This window comes from Cucurbita moschata, unplaced genomic scaffold, assembly GCF_002738365.1.
Source record: "Cucurbita moschata cultivar Rifu unplaced genomic scaffold, Cmos_1.0 Cmo_Scf00008, whole genome shotgun sequence".
Taxonomy (NCBI): domain Eukaryota; kingdom Viridiplantae; phylum Streptophyta; class Magnoliopsida; order Cucurbitales; family Cucurbitaceae; genus Cucurbita; species Cucurbita moschata.
The window spans coordinates 3,597,758-3,622,808 of record NW_019268524.1 but is presented as its reverse complement, the minus strand read 5'-3'; the positions used below and the strand labels follow the sequence as shown (position 1 = coordinate 3,622,808).

At 34.1% G+C, this 25,051-nt stretch overlaps 3 protein-coding genes across 5 annotated transcripts; 2 read left to right on the top strand and 1 right to left on the bottom strand.

Moving 5' to 3' along the window:
• The first annotated feature begins 941 nt into the window (after nt 1-941).
• Nucleotides 942-9,462, top strand: LOC111445982 (LRR receptor-like serine/threonine-protein kinase FEI 2). 2 transcript variants are annotated; one of them, XM_023084564.1, is made up of 14 exons: nt 942-1,116; nt 2,043-2,259; nt 2,643-2,778; nt 3,687-3,758; nt 3,852-3,923; nt 4,532-4,603; nt 5,095-5,166; nt 5,303-5,374; nt 5,885-5,979; nt 6,234-6,401; nt 6,524-6,856; nt 7,551-7,808; nt 7,948-8,081; nt 8,743-9,462. In XM_023084564.1, the coding sequence occupies exons 2-14, from the start codon at nt 2,163-2,165 to the stop codon at nt 8,953-8,955; spliced, it is 1,794 nt and encodes a 597-aa protein (XP_022940332.1). In that variant the 5' UTR covers nt 942-1,116; nt 2,043-2,162; the 3' UTR covers nt 8,956-9,462. The 2 variants fall into 2 exon arrangements, with proteins under 2 accessions (XP_022940332.1, XP_022940333.1); XM_023084565.1 differs by lacking the exon at nt 942-1,116 and having other exon boundaries at nt 2,020-2,259.
• A 1,448-nt stretch (nt 9,463-10,910) lies between these two features.
• LOC111446679 (SH3 domain-containing protein 1) lies at nt 10,911-14,493 on the bottom strand. 2 transcript variants are annotated; one of them, XM_023085595.1, is made up of 11 exons: nt 14,069-14,493; nt 13,822-13,935; nt 13,484-13,553; nt 13,192-13,340; nt 12,882-12,983; nt 12,605-12,805; nt 12,411-12,473; nt 12,073-12,228; nt 11,677-11,751; nt 11,507-11,590; nt 10,911-11,174 (listed from the first exon to the last, which is right to left on the bottom strand). In XM_023085595.1, exons 1-11 carry the CDS (start codon nt 14,126-14,128, stop codon nt 11,160-11,162), a joined length of 1,089 nt encoding a protein of 362 aa, XP_022941363.1. In that variant the 5' UTR covers nt 14,129-14,493; the 3' UTR covers nt 10,911-11,159. The 2 variants fall into 2 exon arrangements, with proteins under 2 accessions (XP_022941363.1, XP_022941362.1); XM_023085594.1 differs by lacking the exon at nt 10,911-11,174 and having other exon boundaries at nt 11,217-11,590.
• Nucleotides 14,494-20,510: 6,017 nt separating this feature from the next.
• LOC111446301 lies at nt 20,511-21,221 on the top strand. Its single transcript, XM_023085054.1, has one exon. It carries the CDS (start codon nt 20,618-20,620, stop codon nt 21,026-21,028), a length of 411 nt encoding a protein of 136 aa, XP_022940822.1. The 5' UTR covers nt 20,511-20,617; the 3' UTR covers nt 21,029-21,221.
• The last annotated feature ends 3,830 nt before the right edge of the window (nt 21,222-25,051 follow it).

The following is a 25,051-nucleotide window of genomic DNA, read 5'->3' as shown; positions in this document are numbered from 1 at the left end:
TTCAACTCATTAACTTCCGCTTTCTATTGTGGGCCAATTGCCACCGCTAGTAAATATTGTTCACTTTGGTCGGTTATATATCGTCGTCAACCTTCCGATTTTAAACGCGTCTGATATCGTCGTCAACCTTACGGTTTTAAACGCGTCTAGTACAAAGAAGTTTCCACACCCTTATAAATAATGTTTAACTTCTCTCTTCAATATGAGATTTCACACCAACGACTAATACAAACAAAAGTCAAGTAATGTCTCTCCAACTAGTTATACTCTCGTCATAGAGTCATTCAAGGATAGATCCGATGGTTCTCGGAGTCATACGAGGAAAGCTTATTTAATCACTTGAATTTTTTTAATTATATATATATATATATATATATATATATATATATAAAAGTTAATTTAATATAATAATAAAGTTTATTTATTTATTTATTTTTGTCGAGAGTATATGTCAGCCATGCTCAGCTTTAGCTATGCTTAGCACGTTTTTTAAATCTATTTTTTTAAAAAATATATTATGTAAGACATTTTTCACTAAATATAATTTTTTTTTGTGCATGACGTTTTTTCCCGATTCAATATATTGTTTATAAAGTTTCAATTTAGTCCTTTGTATTTTATTTTTTATTTAATTATTAGTAATTATTGAATGACTATTTTTGAATTTTTAAAATAAAATTTAAAAATAATAATCTAATTTTAAAATTTAAAAAATATATAAGAGTAATAATGAACCAATTAATGAAATTTATTTAATAAAAAAAGCGATATTAATTAATGTGGCGGGTTTATAGGTGGGAAATTTTCCTGCCCGATTCAACGACGGGCGGGGCAGGTAGAGGCGTCGGTTGCACGTGTGAGAGTACAGCTACACACGTGTGAGTCTACTTCCTTCTGATTGGCTGAAACAGTGACCCATTCTCAAATCCCAAGCATTTTTCTTCAACATTCCACTCTCACTCTTTCACTCATTCTCTCTTTCTCTCTCTCATCACTCAGAAACGGACAGGAATCTTTCAACTTTCACAAGCTCACGGCGATTTTTGGTTTTTCTTAACGTCACATCCACCGATTCATCCACATTTTCCGTTTCCTGGATCTTGGATCGGTTTGCAGGTTCGAATGTCTGTTCTTATTGCCATTTTTAGTTCTAATTTTACTCAAATTTGATGTGCTACTTGGATTCGTATTGTGTATCTGCAATCATTCGTTGATTTTCAATTATCTGGCTGTTCTTTTTGTTTTTTTTTCTTTTACGAGTTATTAAATGTGATTCGTGAGATCATTTCACTTTGATTTGACTATAAAAGATGCTCGATTTGAAATTAAAATTAGTTTGAGCTGAAATTGTTGCTACTTCTGTGGCTTCAAGTTCAAGTAGTTTCTGTTGAAAATTATAGTATTTCTACTGTTTTTATGCTGCTCGGCTCTTTGGAATATAACTATATGAATTGCATGAACTGGGGAATATTGATCGACTGAAGTTCATTCCTGTGAAAAATCGAGTAATATGCTATAGCTTTTGCTTTAATGGTGACGGTTGTTGAATTTATCATGGACTTTTCTTTTATAAATATATATAGTTATCTCTTTACTTTTATGTTGTGGCTTCTTGTGGCATATCCACAGAGAACGGTAGAATGAAAAAGCTTCTGGCCCACCGGATTATTTGTGTGTTAAAATTTTGCTGAACTTGGAGGTTTATCGTTCTAAATCCCATCGGTTTAGTTTATTATGCCGCCGTATTTTTACGACACCTCAGCAACATAATGTCAGATTAGATCATGGGCCAGCATTTTGTCAAATGTGTTAGGAAAATAATATGTACCGATTACTCTTTCTAGTCTGAATGTTCATGGGGTCATATGATATATAGTATAGTATGCCATGGTTTGTGGGTTGGTGTGAAGTGGAGTAATTTAAAACTGCTAGCAAAATCTGTGACGTTGAGAATTTTGTACAGAGTTATTGCATTTTTGTACCGTCATCTGTTAAGAGATTAGCATCTTCCTGCCAAGAGTAAGCAGCTTCTTCTATGCCAGGTGTTGTTTTCCTTGTGGCAGCTCTTTGTTACCAGATTACATTATGTTAAAGAAAACCATTCCAGTCTTTGAGATCTCAGATGGTTTGTTGTAATCGTACTATGCTCGACTGGTGCCACCATGGCCTTCTATACGGTAAAATGGCAATGGCTACTGATTCTTTACATTGTACCGCTTTTCACGATAATGAGCAGAAGCAGCGGTACCAGTTCTGATGGTATGATTTACCTTCCTTTGCTTTTAAATATAGAGGTTATGCATATCGATTTCTGTCACCTTGCATTTCTTACCACATTAATACTGCACTCTGTGTAATATCCATCATGATGCCTTTTCTTGAGCGAAGGTTAAGTTAAATGTTCGTTTATTAGAATTTTGTAAGGTATGGATTTTTGCCTGGGGCAGACAAGGAGCCCCTAGTGCTTGTGACAAAAATTAAGATCAGTGGGAATGTTTTGCAATAGGACCCATGTAATGCTCTTGTACACCTATGAGGGATGTTGTCATTGAGCAAGAAATGTGCACATTCCATTTCGTTTTGAAAGATACCTGCACATTATGATTCTTTCTCTCAGTGCTTGGATCTCATGTTTATTGTAGGTGAGGCACTTTTGAGCTTCAGAGCAGCAATTCTTGATTCTGATGGCGTTCTTCTTCAATGGAAGCCAGAAGAATCCCATCCTTGTAAATGGAGAGGAGTAACGTGTGATCCAAAAACTAAGAGAGTGATATATCTGTGAGTTCATTTTGGGAGGTTTCTCATCCTTTTTATTTAAAAATTTAAAAATTTACTGTACTAAATATCATATTTTCCTCATTTTGGTGATAAGTACCTCTATATATGCACCAGTTTTTTTATATTTATTTTTCTTTCGGTAAGAAACTGAATCGTTTTGTTTAGAAAGCGTTAATGGGTTTAGAAAAAGGTAGGACGCAAATTTCTATGAGAGAAATGAACTTTTTGCTGAACAGAAGTTCTCTCTAACCCGATCTTCAATAGTAATGTTCTTCCTTTCTTGTCACTTGCACCCAATAAAAGTCATGAAAGCACACTTCAAATTGGCCATGTCCTATTTCTAACTTCTAAGCTTGATGTTTTTATTTCCATATAAAATAATTAATACTAGCAGAACCACCTGTGAGCCAACCTAAAACCTTAAGCAACTTTCTCCAAGCATGAGTCGCAAACTGACAAATCGAAAGCATATTTTACTAATCCTCTATATTATGACTGTGCGAACATAATATTCGAGGAAATCAACGGAAAAAGAAATCTCTCTACTTAAGCGTCAATGCAAAATGGAAATTTATTTATTTTCTTTTCTTATTGACATCATCCTGTAAATCTCCAACACTTTTTTGCTTTATTGTCTATATTCGAATATTGGCATTCGGCATTGTGCTAGAAATTCTTTAGTGCTTCCTTTGTTAGCGTGTATGTTATAAGGGTGGAGGTAGACTCATAATGTCATAACTTTGTACTTCATTTAGATGCATTTACGCCATCTTAAGTTCTTATCAGATCAGTAGTTGCCAAACATGATGTTCCATTTGGTTGTTTTACTATTTTATGAAGTACATCTCTAGATTTTAGATTTTTATTTACTTACTTATTCTTAAGAATCTTCTTTGGTTATCTTGCAGGAGCCTTCCTCATCACAAACTTAGTGGATCTTTATCCCCTGAACTTGGAAAACTTGACCACTTAAAAATTTTGTATGTATTTCTGTTGTTTATCAGGCAGTTGATGGCTATGGATATTATTAGACCTGTCAGTAAATCTAACGCTAGCAATTTTTCATTTTACAGAGCACTTCATGACAATAACTTTTATGGGACAATTCCATCAGAATTAGGGAATTGCTCACAGTTGCAGGGAGTGTAAGTATTTACAGCGATTGGTAGTCAGAATGTCTAAACTTAACTTGTGTTGCACACGATTTAATCTATAACTTCATAAATAATTGATGGTTCATTTACGGTATGCACTACCCAGTATTCAATTTCACCAAAATAAAGCATAGGTCTACCAACATATATCAATCCTAGAGGTCAGATATTCAAATATCCTCTCCTGCATTGTTGAGTTAAAAGAAAAATCTCATCATTTAATTCAATGATTTTGTGTTATTTTAATTGGTACACAACAAATGATCAAACTTCCAGTAATCTTTTTGTATTGAACTAAAGATTTTATTGTGAGTGCTGGTGGCGTGCTGTATTCTTTAAAATGATAGCAACTTTTTCTCTGTTTTGGTGTTATAATTTCGTTTGGGGAGGAGGGGTTTAGACGTTTGTGCTCAATTGAAGGTGTTTCTTTAACAAGGTCTAGAATAGTATATTTCTTACTTCTTTCTTGTAGTTTAAAAGTTGACTTTTGTGTTTACTTAGGTTTCTGTGAAACTATCTCATATGATTTCAATTCCACATCTCTATCATTTTTACTAAAAAAAATTAAATGAATTGCACTTTTCATTTATCTTTCTCAGGTTTCTGCAGGGTAATTACTTTAGTGGCTTCATTCCCAATGAATTGGGAAATCTTTCGGCAATTAAAAATTTGTAAGTTCTAATTTCTTTTTTCCTGTAATCTTTTACAGTCAGATATTTATTATTTCTTGTAGTTTGATGAACTAACAATCATTAGAAAATTGTTTTGGAATTACAATGCAATCACAATATGTCGAACAGTTCACTGTCCAAGAACTGACAACCATATTATCACGCCAACACCAACTATAGTTTTGTAGGACCCGTTAGCTGACCTCTCGGAGTCTCCCATGTCATTGTCACCACTTCCATTCTCATAATGTTTTAGTGTATTCAAAATATCATTTTATGGACATTTCAATGTCTTTATGATGTGCACGTGATGGCTATACACATTCATGCACACAGACGCTAACATCTATGCCTTCCACGCATGAAAGCATTATTATGTGTAACTTATTGCTATTAATCTGTTAGGAATTGTTCTTCTTTTGGAATAATCTCATCTTCAATCTCATTTTGGAATATTTTTTTCAAAAAAAAAAAAAAAAAAAAAATCGCAGAGATATTTCAAGTAACTCGCTCGGTGGAAATATTCCCATCTCGCTTGGGAACTTGAGCAAGCTTACTACCCTGTAAGCAGTCTTTCTTCCTTTTCTTTTTTCCAGTGCTTGGTATATTTATTTATTTTTTTTTTTATCGACTGACTTCCTGCTTCAAATATATTAAGTCTGATATCTATAATTTTGGATTTGATCGGTCATTTTGAAGAAATGTGTCTGCGAATTTTCTGGTTGGATCAATACCGAATGTTGGAGTGCTAATCAACTTCTCGGAAAGCTCGTAAGTGCTCTCTGAAGATCTATGATATTTTATTTAATCTAATGAGATGCGTAATATGGTTTTGAAGGAGCTGCCAGTTCTGGTAAATCATATAGGAAACACTATTAATGAATAAACTTAATTCATCTAATTATATGGGTGCACACGGTCATATTTTGAAAAGGAAGTTCATTGGATATATTTTGGAGTTATATTATTCAATTCATTGTTTAATATTTGGTATACGTATGACCATGGAAACGTTCCAAAAGACCTATACAAGGATCATATATGTAGAGATTTCAATATCATCAAATTAAATAAAAAAAACGAAGAACTTGAGAAGAGAATACATCTCTTCCTCCGAAAAAACAGATTTGGGTGTTGAGAGGATTTTGCTCCTTTCCATAAAAAAATTAAGTTGCTCCAACAAACACTACATCTGAAGGGCTTTGTAATGAATTAATTTGTTAATGCAAGTAAGCCTTCACCATTAATTCATTTATAACTGATTCACTAACCAAATTTTAGATTTCTTGGAAACCGTGGCTTGTGCGGGAAGCAAATAAATGTTATGTGCAAAGACGACAAAGAGGCACCTGGAACCAATGATTCACCATTCTCAGGTTAACTTACACTTGATTTTGTCTGCCATAATGCAAATATTTCTTTTTATTTTATTGAGATTCCTTTCCCTTGGAAACTTGATGTAGTGAGCCTTTGTCACAAGGGAATATTTAGTCCTTTATCGTCCGTATGATTTATTATGTTTCTAGGATTTGTGGAGTTCTTATTGAACTCAACATCAAGACTACTTATCAGAGTAACTCTGTCCTGACTTTCATGAGGTATATTTTGATGGGAGTTCAAATTTTTGTAGTGCAAAATCAATTTGTAAGGAAGAAGTACTCTGGCCGACTACTTATAAGTGCTTCGGCAACTGTGGGTGCTTTACTGCTGGTTGCCCTAATGTGTTTCTGGGGTTGTTTTCTGTATAAAAAGTTCGGAAAAAATGACAGTAAAGGTCTAGTGCTGGACGTTTGTGGAGGTACTTATCCATTAGTTTCCTCCCCACCAGTTAAATCATTTATTTGAGCTTTTCTTGTGTTGGCTTTGCTTTGAAGGATTACCAGGTTCTAAATGTCATTTAATACCGTCTTGCTATTTCAGGCGCTTCGGGTGTAATGTTTCACGGAGACTTGCCATACTCATCTAAAGATATTATTAAGAAATTTGAGACACTGAATGAAGAACACATAATCGGATGTGGAGGCTTTGGAACCGTATACAAGCTTGCAATGGATGATGGCAATGTTTTTGCCTTGAAAAGAATCATGAAACTGAATGAAGGCTTTGATCGGTTCTTTGAGAGAGAGCTCGAAATACTTGGAAGCATGAAGCACAGGTTCCTTGTGAACTTGCGAGGATATTGCAATTCTCCTACATCAAAGCTGTTAATTTATGATTTCCTTCCTGGAGGCAGCCTTGATGAGGCACTACACGGTAAGATTCCTGATATATCATTTCTATGCTTCATTCTTTTCGAGTGCACTTCGTATCATGCCAAAAGATACTGAAGTAGGTAGTTGGATAGCTGCTCATAGCTGTTAGTTGCCTGTTACTTCTGGAGACCTTAATTCTTTTACCACATTTTCCTCCGTCCTGCAAGCAACTAGCAAGTCTAGTAATATGTTAGAATTCATCCATGTTCTTGATTTTTGTTTCTGTTTGTGACATACATTCTAGACCCAAAGGTATCCCATAGTGGGGTAAACATAATTAAACATCATCCATTTTGATTACTTGAAGAAGGATAGTATCGTCAAAACCCAAGCACTCCGAGTTGTAGGCCACCGCAGGCTGTAGAAGAAGAAAATTATTCACCAATCGGCAATAAGGCCTTCTCTTAAAACTGTACCTATGATATTTTATATTTTATAATCCAAATATGATTTAATAAATTATATATATGTGGAAAATGATAGGTGCAATTCTTGATACAGTAGGGGAACAGAAAAGGACTTGTGTGTGTGATTCTTGTTACTTTTCTCTGCTGCGTACAACGAGAATGTAAATACAGCATGCTTGAAATTTTGAGAAAGGAAAGAGAGGCTGAAAGGGAATGTACAGCCATATATAATTAGAGAAAATTATTCCAACTATGATTTAAGGTATCCTATATGTGGAAAATGATCAGGTGTCCGTACTGAAGTATCTGAGCAACTAGACTGGGATGCACGCTTAAATATTATCATGGGAGCTGCAAAGGGACTTGCATATTTGCATCATGATTGCTCACCGCGGATCATTCACAGAGACATAAAATCAAGCAACATTTTACTTGATGCTAATTTGGAGGCTAGAGTTTCTGATTTTGGACTTGCGAAGCTTTTAGCGGATGAAGAATCACATATTACAACTATTGTTGCAGGAACATTTGGTTATCTGGCTCCTGGTAAGCCATTGATAATGTGATTTTTTTTTAGGTTTAAAACAATTGTTTTTTACTGATGCATATATTGAACTAGAAAAATAAACTACTTTCTGACATGAAATATGTACATGCATGCTAATCTTTCTGTTTTTATGAGCAGAGTACATGCAAAGTGGTAGAGCTACTGAAAAGACTGATGTATACAGTTTTGGGGTATTGGTACTTGAAGTATTGAGTGGCAAACGTCCCACCGATGCATCATTCATTGAAAAGGGGCTAAACATCGTTGGTTGGGTATGCTTCTTTCCTCCTGAATTTTATAGATTCTTTCTTTTTAATTCTGTAATATAATTCTGTGTTATGCTTTTCTGGTGATACCATTTGTAACAAATACAAATCTACCACTAGTAGATATTGTCCGCTTTGACCCATTACGTATCGTTGTTAGCCTCATAATTTTAAAACGCGTCTATTAGAGAGAGGTTTCTACACCCTTATAAGTAATGTTTTGTTCCCCTCTCCAACCGATACGGAATCTAACAATCCACCCCCTTGGGAGATTAGTGTCCTTGCTTTGCATGCTGCTTGGTGTTCGGCGCTAATACCATTTGTAACATCCCAAGCCCACTGTTAACAGATATTGTACTTTTTGAGCTTTCTCTCAAGGTTTTTAAAATGCGTAGGGAGAGGATTCCACACCTTTATAAAGAATGATTCGTTCCCTCTTCAACGGATGTGGGATCTCACAATATAAATAAGTCAACCTTTCCTCTCCTTACAGCCTCCCTGGATTTATCTTTCCAGTTCTCCTTGCCACTCGTCCATTTGTCTTAAATTCTGAGCACTCTTAACTATATCTAACCATTGGCAATTACTCAATAGACACATACACTTTGTACTCCTTCAGATATGTCCATATCAAAAGGCTCTTCTAACCCACACATTCCCTTTTCAGTTAAACTTTCTAGTCACAGAGAGCCGACAACGAGAAATCATTGACGTACAGTGCGAGGGAATGCGAACAGAAAGCCTCGACGCATTGGTTGCAGTTGCAATCCAATGCGTTTCATCGAGTCCAGAAGAACGCCCCACCATGCACAGGGTAGTCCAGATATTGGAGTCTGAGGTTATGACTCCATGCCCAAGTGATTTCTATGATACAGATTAATAAGCTGTTGTATAAGTAGAAGAGAAGACAAGGCATGGCAGCCAATGGAAGGGCGCATATAATGTTGAAAGAAGCTGTTGAATCAGAGCCAAAAAGGATTCAAGGTTCGCTCCTCCTCTGTTTGATTCTCTTCTCTAGTTCTTTCTGAAAATTCATCATTTATCACCCAATCTCTGCTGCTCTGCTTGCTTTTGTGGTTGAGCTTTAATGGAGTTCATCAGTAACTGTTTCAAAGAGGATTCAAAACACTCCCATTTGCTGTTTCTCTAACCAACTGCTTCCCAATTTGCGTCGGTTGGTGCATTGGATCAATGGATCTCGTATGTAAATTAAGTTCCACGTCAGCTTTTTTTTTTTTTTTTTCCTTTTTTAATTTGCTTTCTTTGTAATTTTTCTGTGGCTTTGGGCTCTAAATTAAGTGTACATGAATGGTTTTCAGTCAGTTTTGTAACATTTTATTTTCCCTAAGAATTCCCGTACAATACCCACATTATTATTTTTGGTTTATTTCCCATTAGTCAACCCATAAGCTTGATCTTGGGGAGCAACCATTGCAATATGTGACGAGCGAGGAAGATTATCGCAACGCCCTCCAACACGATCGACACATTACCACAACTGCAGATGCTTTGATAATGCTATCGAACTAGAGAATGGGACGCCTTCATCCTCACCATTTATTTATTTTCCACCTTACAAAATTCTCTATTTATTTTTGCTGAGATAGAGGTGGGAATTTCCATAGAGAATTTGTGGAGATGGAAAAAGTTCTACGTGGGGAATCTCGCTTTGATCTCCATAAAAATAAATGGAAATTTTTGCAAGAATGAGAATTGAAATAAGGGGTGAGAACGGTCTCCCTACCCCGCTTTGTGGATATCTCTAGCTGATTATATTTTATCGTCACGATCTACTTCCCCTCAATTTTTGCGTAGAAGCACCTGCAACATTGTTAGTGAAAATAAAAGAGGCAAGCAATAATACTCTAGATTTGATTGATATTTGATTTGCTTTCGTATAAAGGGCTATGGTTACTCTTCAACCAATGTGCAATCTAACGATGGTATCAGAGCTAGACACCAAGCGGTGTGCTAGCGATGACGCTAGTCCCTAAGGGAGTGGATTGTGAGATCCCACACCGATTGGAGAAGGGAACGAAGCATTCCTTATAAGGGTGTGGAAACCTTTTCTTAGCAGACGCATTTTAAAACTGTGAAACTAACAACGATACATTACGGGCCAAAGCAAACAATATCTGTTAACGGAAGGCTTGGACTGTTACATTAGTTACATTAGCTATGCTTTATTTTCCTTCAAAAATCTCGGACATAAACTCATTTTAATAACCTAAATATATAAATAAAAAGAAATTGGTCCATTTGACAAGTTCCGTTTTATTTTCAAAGATAAAATTACATCACAAATGTGGAGAGATCTTAATTATTGTGCTTAGAAAGGGCTTAAACCAACTACTTATCCAATTTCAAATAACAATAATAATAAGTGAAGATCAACATATTTCAACGTCTTCAAGAATTAGAAGTCAATACTTATCCATTTATTATTGTTGGTAGCTAACAACAATCCATTTTTTGTATTCATTATTAAATTTTGTGGACATCAAACTAATCAAACTAACCAGTTAACTTGGATGGGGTTTTTAGTACCAGAAATATAAGAATATATAGATTCAAATCTTCCACCTTAGAGAAAGAAGTGAAATCAATTAAGATTAAACTATACTCATGTTGACGTGTAACCAGTCAAGACATGATAACATCAACAAAAAAGTTCAAATCTTCTCATCCCTATATGTTATATTGGACTTAAAAAGGAAAATCTCAACCAAATGGTAACCAAGGTTCAAGGGCCAGACAGAAAATCCAAAAAGGACCTAAATGACAGAACTATGAAGTTTTCAAGATCTAAACGGAATAAAATAAAAGTATTCAAACACAAGTTTTTTTCAATTTTTTCATAATGGGATTTGTTTTATAATGTTCTTTAAGACAAGAAATATTGCCAAATAGTAAACTTACTATCAATGATAAAGAGGAACACAAGAACAAAGAAAAGATATCAAACAATTCAATAATTCAAGAGTGGGACAGTTAGGCATGACCTGTGTCCTTTTGGGAAGAGAGGTTATAGCATGTGCAGAAAAGCAAACCATGCAATTCAAGTAGTCCCCTTGATTCGATGGATTATCCATGGCTTACCTTTGGATCACACCAAGTACAATTTCAAGATCATTATCAATCTATCAATCAAACAAATAATAATATCAAGAATTGATAGAGAGTAAAATTCAGAATCTCAAATACAGACTAAACAACAATAATAATATATTAACAACATCTACTTCATCTTCAGCACATTTAAGAAAAAATGAAAACAGTTGGTATTGAACATGATATAGATATCACAAATGAACACTGGCCAGCCGCAAGGTATATGAATAAAATGTAATGAGGAGGGAGCTTCATGGGGATTTAGAACAAGATAAAGATTGAGAAGTTGATTGTACTTGCAATAACTCGCTCGCCGATACCTTTTCTTGCTTCTCGACGTATGCAGAGGGAAACCATCCAGCTTTTCCCTTGCATTCTCCTTCCGACCATCCGTTAGGCCACACCTGATAACAGCATCGAGAAGCATTCATAGAAAGTATAAATTTTAGTACTTCTCCTTGTGATTGAAAAATATGTGTTAAAGTCGTACCTGACGAAGCGTGACATAATCGTCAATGGATAAGCTTAACTCCCCTTCTGCCTGAGCCTCAAATGGGTGAATAACCTGCAAGATGATATGTCATAAATTTATCCTTTCCTCCCCCCTCAAGCATTTGCATTCGTGTCGAACTGTCAGAAAAACCAAATGTTCAACTTTGTGTCCTATATCCCCTTCCGAACACATTGTTTCACACGGGTTTAACATAATCTAGGAAGTAGAAGGATGCTCCTTGCAGAGACTTTATACTAGACACTGGAATAATCCCAATATTCTCACATGTTATTTGTTACTCATGGATCTGAATTTTAGTTCCTCTTTTTATTTAGGATGTGGCAATGGTGGATTATGCATGAACAAGACCCCCAAAAAGATGAGAGAGCTTACTTTTGCAATAATGTAGTCCTTGTTTTCATTAAGAAGCCTCTGAGAATCAGACTCATTCGACTTCGTATCTTTGAATTCAGATGTTTGATCATGTTCTTCTCCATTTCTAATTGGTGATTGTGACAAAGACGCATCTGACTGCGTCAGCAGAATTAACTGGCCTCCAATAATAAACAATCAAAGAAACTATGCCGTCATAATATTTCTTACATAAACAGGAAATACGAAAATGGTAAACGTAAAATGGATTCTGTCGGAATGCAAGCAAATGTAAGAAGATTAGAGGCAGTTCTTTTTCAATACGAATTGCGAGTCAGCCACTGAGGAAAGTAACCAACCTCATCATTCAGCCTTTCTAAATTAGTAAGGGCATGCTGGTGGTAAGATCTCTCAGCGTCCACCTACAAAATGAATTTACCACAACATGCTTTTAAGTAGATTTCTCACTGAATCCCTGTGCAGACAAATAATCCAAATAATAAGGTTTGGAATAGCATGATAGTTTGGATAAGAGTATAAAATGTAGCAATACCATGGTACGAAGTCTTTCATAAGTTACTTGTTGCTGTTGGGCCTCAACCGATTGCATAGCAGTGGTTGCTTCTTTACCTAGTGCCATCATTGTAGATTTAAGTTCAGTTAATCTTGCTTCTGCATTTTGAAGCCTCATGGCACTCTCGGCTGAAACAGAAGAGTCCCTTGACTTAGCTCGGCGTCTCAAAACTTCGGCTGCCTAGAGAGAATATATTCAATTCACTAAAACTCCTTAGCAGCATACATTTATCTTTGAACTAGAGATCAAGTATTACCTGGATTTCCACTTCTTGTCGCAGTTTATCGTAGCGGTGAGTTAAATGACGGGCATCCTCCAGAGGTGCCCCTGTTATTTGTGCCCGTAGAGGTTCACATACCTGAAGTTTATACCTGCACCACAATTAGAAACATAACAAAGAAAATAGAAAAAGGATAGCACTAGATGCCCAAGAATTGTGTACAATTTAATATTTCTTCATTGTAAGTCGTCAAATATATTCGAGTTCGTCACAAAAATTCAGCACGAATCACTACTAATCACCCTGATCGACCAGAATTCTGCATAACCAAACAGGAGAGAATTACCTGATCGCCCAGGATTCCAAGTAAAGCTTCCCTCTCTTCTTCAATTGAATTATGGGATGTACTGAAATTATGAACAGCTGTTGCAAGGGCAGGACAGCTATTTTGGTCATTGGCTCCATATTTGCTACAATCATCAGCTAATCTTCTCACTGGATATTTAAAAATGTTTTGAGTACATACATATAGTGAATACATCCTCGTACGAGAAGAAGGTAAATGCATGGTAGAAAGAAAAACTTCAAGCGGGAAAAGAGAAAGATGGCAAAACTAAAAACGAAAACATAATCCTCACCGATCGCCATTTGCTTTGAGCTCACAGAAATAAAGCCTTCAACGCCTCGAACAATACTCTTCTGGAAATGCTACCGAATGCAATCATTTCAAATTGTCAATAATTGGTTAGAATAACATTAATGCCTTTTCTGATAAGATTATTTGGGTTGAGGGAAATCACGAAGAAACCAAGCACATCAGAACGAAGCAAACTAAACCCCGCAAGCTTGAACATAATTATAGATATATAACTTCTAATTCACGGTGCATATAAAATTCAATCCTTGAATCACAGTATCTTGAATTCGTAAATAAATATCATACGGAAAAGAAAAAGAAAAATCACCGAGACTATACCTTAGTTGCCCTGGTGGAATTGTAAAGATTCTGAAGCTGCTGACTGCACTGAGTTTCAGCTTCATCAGCCAGGATCGATTCCGTGCCGAAATGCCCTAATTTTATCATCAAGGCCTGCAGAACAACGAACATAAAGCGACGAAGACAAAAACACCAGTTGAACTCCACTAAGGAGAGCTAAAATCACAAAACAGTTGAGAATTCAGAAATATTTCCAAAGAAACACTAAAATGAAAGCGAAAGTGACCTGTTGCTGCTTCGCAACCTGTTCCCTGAATCTGCTGGCTTGCTTCCGAATAGCCTCCATACTTCAAACTCCTAAAACAAACGCGATTCCACTCGATCAACTCATACTCAATTCTCACGGCAAATCAGAAGGCAGTCTCATCAAATAAACTTGATCATAAGACAAAACAATGTTCTGATCCCAACAAAAACACGAAGAACGCAGCAGAACAGAGTGAACTGGAAACTGTACGAGATCTTCAAGACGATTAGCAACAAAAAAATGAAAAAGGAAGATGATCAAATCAAGCTCATCCTCTTGTTGAACCGATTTTTTCTGTTAATTTGACGTTGAATGATTGAGAACAGAAGATGAAGACGAAAACAGGGAGGAAAGTTGGAAGTGGGAGGTGAAAACGAAGAAACACTGGAAAATGCGACCGACTTTTACGGCAATTGCTTTCGACGGCGAAAAAGCGCTTTTGCAATCGCACGTGACTTCCATGTGGACATCCCTTACCTGTCTTCCTCCTGATTGGTTTATTCTTTTTAATAAATGTACTAAATTTCCCTAATCATTTTATTAAAAAAATATTAATTTAATTTTTAATATTTTAAATATTCCAATTCAACTTAACCTATAACTCAATTTATTAAAATATTTATATTTTCAATTGAATGTAAAAGCTGATGTAAAATATAAAAATAAATAAATAAATAAAGAAAATCAACCGTGCAACTGTAGTTGCCTTTCGGGTACGTCTCTTATGCTTGTCATTCACCTCCGCTCCTATAACATGTTTTCTTTGAGCTAGTGAGTACGATTGACTGAAACTGGAGTCCCGTGAAAAATTTTGTAGTTCCCATGACTGCATATTTAATCGAGCACATGACTGAGCCTCGTACCGAGCTTAAGAAACAATTTTTATGCTGATTATATCGGTTTATCATCTTGTTTGAAACTTATATTACTATTTTATTACAAAAATCGGGCGTAATCAACTAGACTCGGGAGCTATATTTTTTAAAAATTTTAATAAGATAATATATATATATATATATATATATATATATATATATATATATATATTATTAGTACAAGAAAAAACTAATGCAAATTATATTATATTTTAAATAAAAAAATATATAATGAAAGAAAATATGTGAGTTGTCAGAGGGACCCGTTGAGTTTATTCAAAGTATTCAATGATTTCCGCTGTCGGCAGGCAAGTCATTCAAATGTTTTTCGTTTTTTTTTTTTTTTTTTTGCCATTTTAATATTAATATAGTGATTTTTTAAAAATATTTTCACTCATTTTTATTTTTATATATATTTTTTTAATATTTAATTTTTTTTTCAATTTTTTTTTTCTTATACGTTCAATGAAATTTAAAATGTAAATATAATATAAGATCCATACAATTTCACTTGAAATTAGTGAATTTTTATAGTTGAATTTTTAATTTGTGCATGGGTCTAAAACTAAATTTTATTGAAATAGGTAAATTAATGCAATTTTGTATTAAAATTAGTAAGTGAATTATCAAAAATTAAATTAAAACAAGGTAAAATTGCAACATTTATTTAATTTTTTTTTGGGTCAAATTAGATGAAATTAAAAAAAAATAATACAATGATACTTCCAAGTAAACAATTTGCTAGTGCCTTGGGTTATTACAAATGGTATTAAAGTCAGACACTGAACGATGTGTCAGCCTTCTCGTTGCTCCTTGAAGGGGGATAGATACGAGGCGGTGTGCCAGTAAGGACGTTGGGCCTCGAAGGGGGGCAGATTTAGTGGTGGTCCCACATCGATTGGAGAAAGGAACAAGTGTCAGCGAGGACGTTGGGTCCCGAAGGGAGGTAGATTGTGATGTCCTACATTGGTCGAGGAGGAGAACAAACACCTGAAAACCTTTTCTAATAGACACGTTTTAAACTGTTGAGAGAAATTCGAAAGAAAAAGCTTAAATAGGACAATATTTGCTAGCCGTGGGTATGTGCTTTTACACGACAACCTATAGCTATGCAACCCTCTAGAATGAGTTTTTTTTTTCTTAAATAAAATTTGTTTATAATTTTAGTTGAAATAAATAAATTTTAAATAATTAATATAATGAATCAAATATAATATTTGAGGCAAAGTATATGAGTACAAAAGACAATTTAAAAATATATATAATAATAAAAATAAGTACAAAAGTAAAATAAAATAATAATAATAGTAATGAGTGGGTCGTAGTTTGGGGTTGTTTTTTTTTTCTCGTCACAAAATTGCATGGACCCCACTACAATTATTCCATTTAATTAGTGCAAATTCTAATTAAAATTAATAAAAAATACTCTAATTTTGTATTTATCTCAAAAATACCTCAATTTTAAAAAATTTCAATAATTCTTTAAATTTTTCGGAAAAAAAAAATCTAAAAAATACATTTTAAACTTTAAAAAAATTACCGGTTAATTCGGGAGGAACTTTCAAAAGAAATTAAAAAAATACCCTTTAATTTTTAAAAATATTATAAAAAAATTCCTTGAATTTTAAAAAATTTCCTTATACCCTACTTTTTAAAAAATTTCAAAAACACCATAAAAATTCTTTCAAATATTTCAAAATTGATCTTATTGCTGTGCAATGTTTCAAAAATACTAATGAATTTTCAAAAATAATATCAATACGGGAGATAATCTATGAGATGTCATGGTTTACATCTATATATTGACATTAAACACTTGTTTGAACATTTTTTTTTATAAAGGATAAGGGTATTGCTACCTTTAAAATTGCATTGATATTTTTTAAACATAGCATTAACGATCAATATATCTTTGAGATTTTTTTTTGAAGTTTGAGACTATTTTTCAGACTAATTACAAAATTTATAAGTATTTTATTAACTATGCTCTTATTTCATCATCTTTAAATAGTTAAACGGCCCAATCCTTTGAACATACTAAAGTCCTAAGTGGCGGAGAGTCAATATCGAGGTGCTAAATCAAACTAATAAAAATAATCTCAAACTTCATAGCTTATTTATAAAAAATACTTAAAATTGTAGAAGTCTGATTGATAATATTAAACTTTTAAAAAAATCTAAAATATCACGCTAATTTGAATAGAAATGTTAGTACTAAATTTCAAAAATACTCTTCAATTTTAAATTTTTTTATTAATACCTTTAAATTTAAAAATACAAAAGTATAATTTTTGACAAATTCTTTTGAAGTTATTTTGAATAGGAAAAGAACTAATTTGATAATAAATTAACTATTTTTGTTTAGAAATTTATTTTATTTGTATTTTAAAATGGTTAAAAATGAGAAAATTCTTTATTTTAAAAACCCCTTCAAGTTAAATATATTTATAACTATATAGTAGATATAGGTCGTTATCATTTGTCAATAATAGAAAACAAAGATCCCTTCGAGTTTCAATTACTCGAGCGTATGAGTAAGGGCATGTTTGGAAAATGTCATATCTACAAAATAATAATAATCATATCAAATTACTTTTTTTTATTGTTATAATCAAACTTATTGAAATTATATAATGTATGTGAATGTGTGTGCATATATATACACCCGAGTCAAAGAAAAGTACATAAAATGAATCAAGATCACATTCGAATGAGAGGAATCTTGAGGATTGAATAGCTAAGAAATGTTTAAAAGAATTAAAGGTTCCTATTTATACCAATAAGGTATAACTTCCTGTTCGGTGGTTCGGTGGCTAACTCAATCATAGAAACTTCACACTTACCGTTAAACATGGTTATGTTGGGTGATCTCTTGAGAATTTTTCAACGATGCATGCGAGTGTGAACAAAGCATGCTATAAGGACTCGTGTTGATTTATGGGAAGAAGAAACATTCTGGTATAATTTGTGTTGGTTTATGGAGATAATTTTCACTCTTAAAAGAAACATGCAGGAAGGACTCATGTTGAGGAATAATTCCATTTTGGGTGATCTCTTGACAAGTTTTCTAAGATGCGTGAGTGAGGGTAAAACATGTCAAAATGACTTGTATTGGTTCATAAAGATAGTTTTCACTCTTAGAAGAAACATTTCGAAAGAAGGTCGGGATAGGTTTCACTCTTACAAGAAGCATGCTGGAAGGATTTGTGTTGGTTTGTAGGAATAGACTCCTAGAAGTGAGAAGTAACGTAACACGAGATGCAAGAAAATATCAGGGTCATCAAGTGTCGATTCTAAATTTCAAATCTTAATCCAAATCACGAATACGAATAGTTACAAAATATATATATATATTATCATTTAAAATATAATTCATATATAGAAGAGTTCCCAATCGGAAATGCAATATGCTTGAAATGGAATCTTGGAAAGTGTTATATAGTACGATGTGAACCGGCCTCTTCAATAGGAGGTGCCCACACACGTTAAATAAAATAATCACAAAAGAAAAAAAAAACATGAACAGGGGCAAAATTGTCAATTTATTACATAATTCAAATAATTCCACCGGAAGGTCATATGTATCATCTTATCCACATCGGCTAATTTAGGGAATGTTAGTGGGTTTATAATCAAGGAATACTCTCTCCATTGGGGTGAGGTCTTTTGGAGAAAACCAAAGCAAAGCCATGAGAGCTTATGCTCAAAGTGAACAATATCATACCATTGTGGAGAGTCGTTTCTATTGGGGTGAGGTCATGCCCTAAACTTAACTATGACAATAGAATCCTCAAATGTCGAACAAAAGACTCTAAAAGAAAAATTCTCCTCGAAGGCATAGTAAAAAATGACTAAAACTCCAAAAGAAAAAGGAGTCAGTTAAAGGGAGACGTACTTTGTTTGAGGGGAAGTGTTGGATGAATGTCCCACATCGGCTAATTTAGAGAATGATCATGAGTTTATAATCAAGGAATATTCTCTCCATTGGGGTGAGGCCTTTTGGAGAAGCCTAAAGCAAAATCATGAGAGCTTATGTTCAAAGTGGACAGTATTATACCATTGTGGTGATAACAAAACCGACCAAACAAAGGTCGGAAATAAACATCTCTTGAGGGAGGAAAGAGAGGCAACGGATCAATTCCAATTGTCCTTTCTCAAGGCATTTCTTTAGACAAAGACTCGTTTTTTCGTTTTTACGGATAGTAAATATTTATCAAACATACACTAATAAATATGAATAAAAAAGGAAAAAAAAACATACCTACACACATCACACAGCCGAGTGAGAAAAGGAGAGATTTTACCTGCAAACTGAAGCAAGGGGAGTCAGAAATCTGACATGGAGGAAATGAACAAAACCGACCATGAGAGCACTAAGATCAGGTAATGTTCGGACCCATTTGAGGGGGTGAAGAGTCTATCCTCTTTCAACTATTACCTGCCATCAAATTCCACTTTCATTCATTTCATTTCGCTTTTTTTTTTTTTGATTAAAACTCCATTTAATAATCTTTCTTTAATATATATATATATATATATACATAAAAGGAATCACTGCAAGGGGAGTAAGATTCGGATTACCTTGTTGATCGAATATCTCAAGGCAAGAACATTGTTTGAGATTCGAATCACTCCATAAGCAAGATCGATCATGTCTAGCTTGAATGATTCTTGTTGATCAAATATCTCAAGGCAAGAACACTTGATTAAGATTCGAATTACTCTGCAAGCAAGATCAATCAAATATCTCAAACACTAGATATATATATATATATATATATATATCAAAATCAAAAGAGTTATCAAATGAAAAAGTGGTTTTCCAGACGTTGAGAAAGATAAAACTGTCAGAGAAGAAAACGATAGCAATTTTAAAACAAAAATAAAAAATAAAAATTAAATGTTATCAACAGCATTTAACATTAAACTTGAGTAGCTAAGCCACTAACCTTTTATTTGAATTAAATGCGGTCATTGATTATAACAATACTCATTTAATATTTGTCCATTATAATTGATAACCCAAAAAGTTTATACAAAAAAAAAAAAAAGCTCAGATTGTTAAGAAATATCAGTGAAAAAAACTTTATGATGCACCAAGAAGTAAAACCAGAAATAGAATTGACAGTTACCATGTTCTAGAACAATCTATTTTCATACGATCATCAAATAATATTTTCACTTGAAGAGATGGATTGAACTACAAAAACAAAAATATATATACGTTGTATAGCATACATCAAGCAAAAGATTCTTATACGAGTTATCTTGACAACGAAATATAATCGTGTTAGGTGATTCTCTTGTGAGCAAAGTCAAGTTGTGTACAAATTAGTCCGAACAATCAGGATCTGTGTATATATAAAAGACCAATCGCGTATAACTTTTGATAGAGAACTTACCTAGAGCCCATAGTTTTCACCAAGCTTGATGGTTGAGAAAGACAGCACAAGGAGACAGCTAAATGTGGTCCAATTTTCACATGTTCAAGTACTATAGAGGCCCATCAAAATGTGAAAGAACGTTCCTTCAATCCCCAAAGTTCTGCTATAAAAGCATTCAGAAAAGCTTCACCAACTCAGTAGAATTCATAAAGAAAAGAAAAGGGGAAAAAGGATCCCTCCCCTAAGTTTTCTCTGGCTTTCTTCCGTTAATGTCTGTTTCCATCCAAGTTCTAGGCTTAAAAAGCCTTCAGAAGAAAGAAAAAAAGTGCCATAGGAGAGAGCTTTTAGAGAGAGAAAGAACTGGTCATTTCAGCACTTCCCAACATGGGCATCATGAGAGTGAGCAGCCTGGAGATGGCAAGGGAAGAAGAAGGGTGAAGAAGCAGGGACGAAGAAGAAAGACGACTCAGTTTGGAGCTGCTAGACAAGTTCTTCAATGGAACATGTGGTACTTTACCTCAACAATCAGCTATATTTTAAGGAAGGCCAAAGCCTTTTACAATGAGTGTTGCTGTGATGCTTATGAAGATGAGAGGATGAAGAGAGTTGAAGTGGCTATGGTTGATCCTTATTTCTCAATGCCTGTTTTTCCTTATACTACTATGGCTAATTGTATGTAAATGCTATTAAGGCAGAAGAATGAGTGATGGAGCTAGGGTCATGTGTGTTTGTACCAAGTTATGTGTGTCTAGGCTTAGAAGAATATGTGTGGGTCCACTTTAAAAACAAAAGAACCTTTTCCTTTTGTTTTCAACATTGTATTAAAGAATTGTGATCTGGTGGCTAGTAAAAGTTGCTATAATTATTGTGCACTAGAAATTGTTATTTGTAAAGCTAGTGATTTTGGAAGCCTAGAAGAGAAGTAACAGCTGAAGTAAAAGAAATAAGAGAAACTATTAAAAGGTGGTTTGGTTAGCTAAACATGTTTCTACTAAGACATTTTGGACGTTTTAATTTATATTTAGACGGCGAATTTAAAATAAACACGGATTAAACTTCAATGTTTTAGCAATGAAAAATGAGGATCGTTGGGAGTGAGTCCCACGTTGGTTAATTAAGGGGATGATCATGGGTTTGTAAGTAAGGAATACATCTCCATTGGTAGAGCCTTTTCGGGAAACCAAAAGCAAAGCCACGAGAGCTTATGCTCAAAATGAACAATATCGTACCATTGTGGAAGTCCATGGTTCCTAACAATGATCTCACAATAGAGTCTAATACTGAACTCGATCTGATACCTTCTAAGAGGACATGCTTCTTTGTTATTACAAAAAGAAGGTAGGTGAACGGACAAACTTGACAACTATAACATTTCCTTTATGTAACAGCCCAAGCTCACCGCTAGCAAATATTGTCCGCTTTGACCCGTTACGTATCGCTGTCAGCCTCACGGTTTTTAAAACGCATCTGGTAGGGAGAGGTTTCCACACCCTTATAAACAATGCTTCGTTCCTCTCTCCAACAGATGTGGGATCTTACACTTTCTCACCTTCTACATTGTTTTTCCCTTTTCAAATTTACGACCCAATTTTTTCAGACTATTTTCACGGTCTAAAATACGTTCTTTTGGTTTAAATTTGAAGGGCTCATTAATAATGCAACACTCCTAGATGGTTCTACGAAGTTGTGGTGAGATTTAAGTGCTACAATAGTACGGCTTTTCAGAAGAGTACAGAAATAGTACCAAGTATTTAATGTTACTGTCAATATTGATTGGGACCGTATTCAAACAAGACATACCGAACAGAGACCAAATTATAATCTCACTTTTAAATGAAAGCAGCAGTCAATGATATGAAAGACATGAGGGACAAGATTTAAATTACCGAGTCAGTAACTTATTCCATTGTGAATTCAAATTCAGCAGCAATTGGAAGAGGATCACTTGGGAAGCTATAATTGGGCAACCCACCAATAATCTCCGGCCATTCTGATTCTGGGAGTTCTAGCAAGCTAATCGGACTTGTAGAGTCAGAAGATGAAAGAATGGACTAGTGATTATTTGCAGCTTGCTGGAAATAAAAGAGGCAATCTGCATTTTTTTTTTTTTTTTTTCATTTTGCAATGTGCTTGAAGAGGTAGAGGATTTTTAGCAACTTCATTCAGTTGATTTGAGTGGCTGAGTCTGAGGGTCTTGTTGATGGAGGATTTTGACAGTAGCTATGTTATGATACCATGTTGTAACTTGCTGTCTTTCTTATTTATTTTTAGGGAGGATAACAGTAAATCTAAATTAAAACACCCTAATGTTAAACCTAAAATAAATCTCTTAGGAACCAGTCAATCTAAATAATAATTCTTAGACATTAGATAATTAAATCTAAAGAGGTCAACTACTCCATAAGAAATTACACAAATATCCTTCGACCTATTCTCAGCTTGGATACTGACTTACGGCTAATCCTTCCAAACTATTTGCTTTCACCAGTAATCATACCAAACTGTTTGCCTTTTTTCTTCATTTTTAAACTATGTAGTTTAATTTTTTGTAAGGAAGATTATTTGAAGTACGATCTCATGTTAAGTGGTTAACTACATAAGAGATAATTCTAACAAGAAAAAAAGGGTCATGTTTTCGGGAAAAAATTATAAGGTAAAGGTGTTCAAGATTATCTAGCCAAGCTCTACCTAATATTTCTCTACATATGTTTCTGCCATATGAGATTATGTAAAATAGTATTTCTCATGTCATCTTGTCAGCTTATGCTCATGAGCCTGTATCAATGTCACTAACCAAGAAAAAACTCATTCAAATCTAATTACAATTAAATAGTCAGAGACCATTTTTCAGGACGAGAAAAATCTATGCAAATGATAAATCAAGATAAATGACGAACCTTGTCCCCAGGGTTTGAATTGAAGTCACCAGCCAAAGGTACTGAGGGTGTGCATTCAAACCTTTCAGACACTGATGTCTTGAATCGAGCTAGGCGTGATAAAAGCTATTTGGCCTTGGCAAGCTTGTCATCAGCTCATTCTGGATCCCTGTAATAAATATCAATTCTTTACAAATTGGAGGGATAAGATGTTCTTCAATACAACAGGCCCTATAAGCGACTGTATAGCCTTAAACCTAGAAAATAAAATTTTACCAGTAAAGATGGGTGTTTGCTACAATTACAACATGATGAAAAGGCTTCTTGAGTTTGAAAGCAGGCATAATTCTGTTGTGCGCCAAAAGCGGAACAAATGTACTCACAACACCAATAAACGGAATTACACAAAGAGACACCAAGATATTTACGTGGTTCGGAGAGAAAAAGTTTCCCAACATCCACGGGTAGCAACCAATCACTAATAATCAAAGTGTTACAAGTGAATACTTCACTATCACACTACAAAGACTCTCACCAATATGTCACTCAAGAAATACAATGTGACACACAAAACTCACTCAAACTTTGATATCAATTCCGATGTCAAATTCCGATATCAACAACCTCTAGACAAGCCCATTATATAGGGACAATTGTTTGAATCATGAAACGTTATGGAATTAAATAAGATTAATATTAAAATGGTTACAAAATTAAAAACCAAATTAATAATATTCTTATTTAATCAACTGGTTAATAACTAATTAAATAAAAAACTTATGACAATTTACAACAAATTCCAACATAATATCCTGTGTAGTGCAACATAACTGACCCGGTAATATTTTCACAGGACTTATTGGTTTAGATTTATAGCTAATTTTATAGCCATTACCATTATATATAGATGTGTTAAATCAGATTTCTGAATTCTATTGAACAGAAAAACTAAAACCACACCTGAATCCAATTTCAATACATTGACATCTTACGAAACAGCTATCAACCTTATCTATGGTTTACAGTTTTTATCAAATGTAGAATCCAAAATCATCAAGAAGGATGAATTATATTCAATAATTTTAATAGTATACAAACAAGTTATAATAGTAGATTCCCAAATCATCAATAAGGATGAATTATATTCAATGTGTTTACAAATGTCCTAACGCTAATATTCTATTACATTTTTGCTACGGCAATCCACTTTTGCTTATATATCCTGACCCGAACAAGATGTTTTGCAGCAAACAACATTATTGAACGGAAAGAAGCATAAAACTAAACTTAAGAATGAAGAATGAAGAATGAAATGAATCGGAAATGTGTTGCCTACCTGGCTAAAATATTGTAAGAAACAAAACGAAATCTGATACCTGCAGTAGCAATATAGAAAGCCGTGCTTAGATGATAAGTGAAGTCATATAAAACACCTATATTGTTTCTCAATTTTCAGTAATAAGAACGTCTGAAAGTTCTTTATTTGTTTTAAAAATCATTTCAAATTGTTCAAGTTTGGTCGAATGATAAAAATGAACAAGTCTAATATAGCCAAATGGACAAATCCAGAGCAAGAAAACACGAACATAGATTTTCCTTCCATCAAAACGAGGGGGAAAAACATACCATCAGGTTTACTTCTAGAGTAAATGTCAGCCCCTTCCTCGGAAATAAACTTCGGATGCTTTGGTGATTGTACTGTACTCATGTTACGTATGATATTTCTGGCAGTATAGAACGCAAAAAGAAGAAAAATGAGCCAGAGCAAATAACAATGCAAAACGATTCCCCAAAAAAAGCATCTTAAACATTAATCACAACGTTTTC